Source organism: Fopius arisanus, unplaced genomic scaffold (assembly GCF_000806365.1).
Source record: "Fopius arisanus strain USDA-PBARC FA_bdor unplaced genomic scaffold, ASM80636v1 scaffold00059, whole genome shotgun sequence".
NCBI classification, from domain to species: Eukaryota; Metazoa; Arthropoda; class Insecta; order Hymenoptera; family Braconidae; genus Fopius; species Fopius arisanus.
Genome location: NW_011887798.1, coordinates 97,863 through 100,382, shown reverse-complemented (window position 1 = coordinate 100,382; position 2,520 = coordinate 97,863). Strand labels below are relative to the sequence as shown.

At 43.3% G+C, this 2,520-nt stretch overlaps 1 protein-coding gene across 1 annotated transcript in view; it reads left to right on the top strand.

Annotated features, from left to right (window-relative positions):
• Window positions 1–2,520, top strand: part of LOC105268668 (uncharacterized) — an 8,516-nt gene that overhangs the window by 1,869 nt on the left and 4,127 nt on the right. The window contains exons 2-3 of the mRNA XM_011308424.1: window positions 17–1,312; window positions 1,660–1,754. Coding sequence (XP_011306726.1) covers window positions 17–1,312; window positions 1,660–1,754 — 1,391 coding nt within the window. The remainder of the gene's footprint in view (window positions 1–16; window positions 1,313–1,659; window positions 1,755–2,520) is intronic.

Here is a 2,520-nt window from a genome sequence, read left to right as displayed (position 1 = left end):
CCCGATGGTGCCACAGGGTCTCCAAGTCGTCGAGAATCAGGTCCAGATGACGAGGGGGGAACTGACCCTGGGGATCGTCCAGAGGATACTCCAGCCCAGATGGAAACAAATTCTCAGGATCCTGAGATTTCTCCTCATACGTATATCCTGACGGAGGGCTCCCCCTACGACATCCCCGAGTCCGTGACAACTGTCATAATTCCAGAGCACCTGTCACTCCCTCAGAGGGATCCCTTCGGGGAAGAGATTATTCCCGAGGAGGTGAAGGTCCTGGAGCTTCCCCTGGTGGACGTTCCCCCGAAGAAACCCGAGATAATTATTCCCAAGCAGAATCTCCAGTGCATCAACGAAGAGGAGGGCCTGGAGGACGAAGAGGTCGTCGATGAGACGGGGACGTCAGATCCACCAACGAGTTTCCTGGACGTCGAGGAGGAGGGGAACGAGATGAAATCCTTTGGTCAGGATGTTTCTGAGGATTTCCCCAGGGGTGAATGCGTCTCGATGTCATCGACGTCTGCCAAGGAGACGAGCGCCACTGACGGACCCCTCGAGACCCCCAAGGAATTCCCAGACTCTGGAGAAGACGTAACAAGTGTCTCAGTCAGTGGGGAATCGTCGAATGAAGCCAAGGAGACGACTCTCACCGATGGCACGAGCTTCTCCATCGATCCAACGAGACCTTTCGTTCCAGAGTTGAATCTCGATTCACTCCAGGACATCACCGTCTCATCCTTCAAGATGACGGAGGACGAGTACGAACCTGGGGATAATGAGAATACTAATTCATTCTCGGAGACTTTGACCCCCGATGAGAGGGTGAGAAGTGCCGGGGGAGGGGTTGAAAACCTCGAGGACGGGGGGGTAGAGGAGGAGTTTGTCCAGGAGTTTGTGGAGGTGGAGCCCCCTTGTGAAAAAAAAGTGGCAGTCGTTCTTGGAGAGGACGAGGAACACCCGGAGAACCGGACTGATGCGCCTGGAGATGTGAGATGTGATGAGAAGGGCTCGGAGAGCGATCAGGGCACTGAGAACCTCGATGAGGAGACACCTCTTGCTGTCTCCAGGTCTGCCAGTCAGTGCACCACCAGGAGGGTCAGCTCGGGGAATCTAGTCAGGATGAAGGAGGATCTTCGTCTTCAGGAGGACGAGGAGGGCAAGGAAGAGGGAGAGATTGAGGCTGTTGGAGATGATGCTGAGGATGACCGCGAGAGGATGGAGAGCAAGGAGTATCATATTTACGTTCCGGAGATGGATCAGAGTGAGGAGTCCACTACTGAGTCCAGTTTTAATTCTGCTGCTACGAAAATTCAAGCAGGTGAGGAACTCGGGGGTGTAAACCCTTTGGAGAAGATGTAGAATTTATTAATGCGATATTTCGATTTAAATAATTCACTTAATTGATTTAATTAAATGGTGCGGGAATGTTTTTTTGGGGATTAAAAAAATTCAGTCAGTTAAAAATTGGAATATCGAATTAAATAATTATTTAATTGATTTATGTCTAATTAAAATTGATATATCGAATTAAATAATTAATTCCTTAATGAATTCAATTGAAAAATTAGGAAATATTTTGTGTGGCATGAAGAAATGTTTAAACTTCGATTAATTAAATCTCGAATTTAACTGAATAAAATAAATGAATTATTCATGTTGTCCAAGGTGTGAGGGGCTTCCTGACCCGTCGTAGGCTCCAGCGAATGCACCACTTGAATTCTACCCTCAATGGTGTACCATCGATTCAAGACAGCATTGTGGTAAGTCCTTGGATTTATTTATTGTGGATTTTCACGGTACCCTCAATTGTTCTTGAATTACCTGCGTGTCTCATGCAACAATGCATTGAACCCTCGGTAAATATAAAGGGGTGGGCGGTGGGTGGTGGGTAATCTCTGATGGAAATCTGATGGCCTCCATTTCCCCATTATTATTATTATTCTCTAACATTATGAGAAATGCGGAATGATTTTTTGTTATTAATTCACACGTTGAAATCCGTTGAAATTAATAAAAAATATTTTTTTCATATTAATAGAAAATATTTTTCAAAATCATTTTCTTTTAATTTCATAATCAAATTGATGATTCATTATTTATTAATGCATATTATTATTATTAATTAATGCATTATTATTAATTATGATTAATCTAGGGTGCAGACTGGAATTAAATGAAATGATTAGATTTCTCCTGAAAAATAGAGTAAAATATGAAAAAAATTGCGGAAATAATTGATTTATTTTCGTCTAGTTTAAGATTCCTTCGAGTCGATTAATCCGTGGGGTCATTGGGCTTCTCGGAATGGCTCTTAAATTGGATCGTTTGGAAAACAAATCCATTGGAGTTGAACAATCGGGTTAATTTAAATGCAGAATGCTGAGAATGCAGACGAGAATTGTCAGCTGAGATGAGCAGGAGTCTTTTAAACTCGATCGGTCATTTAAACCGATGACAAAAGTAAATGCTCTATTTAAAATTGTCCATCAAAATATTTATCAAGTCATTGGCCTATTTTATGGAATG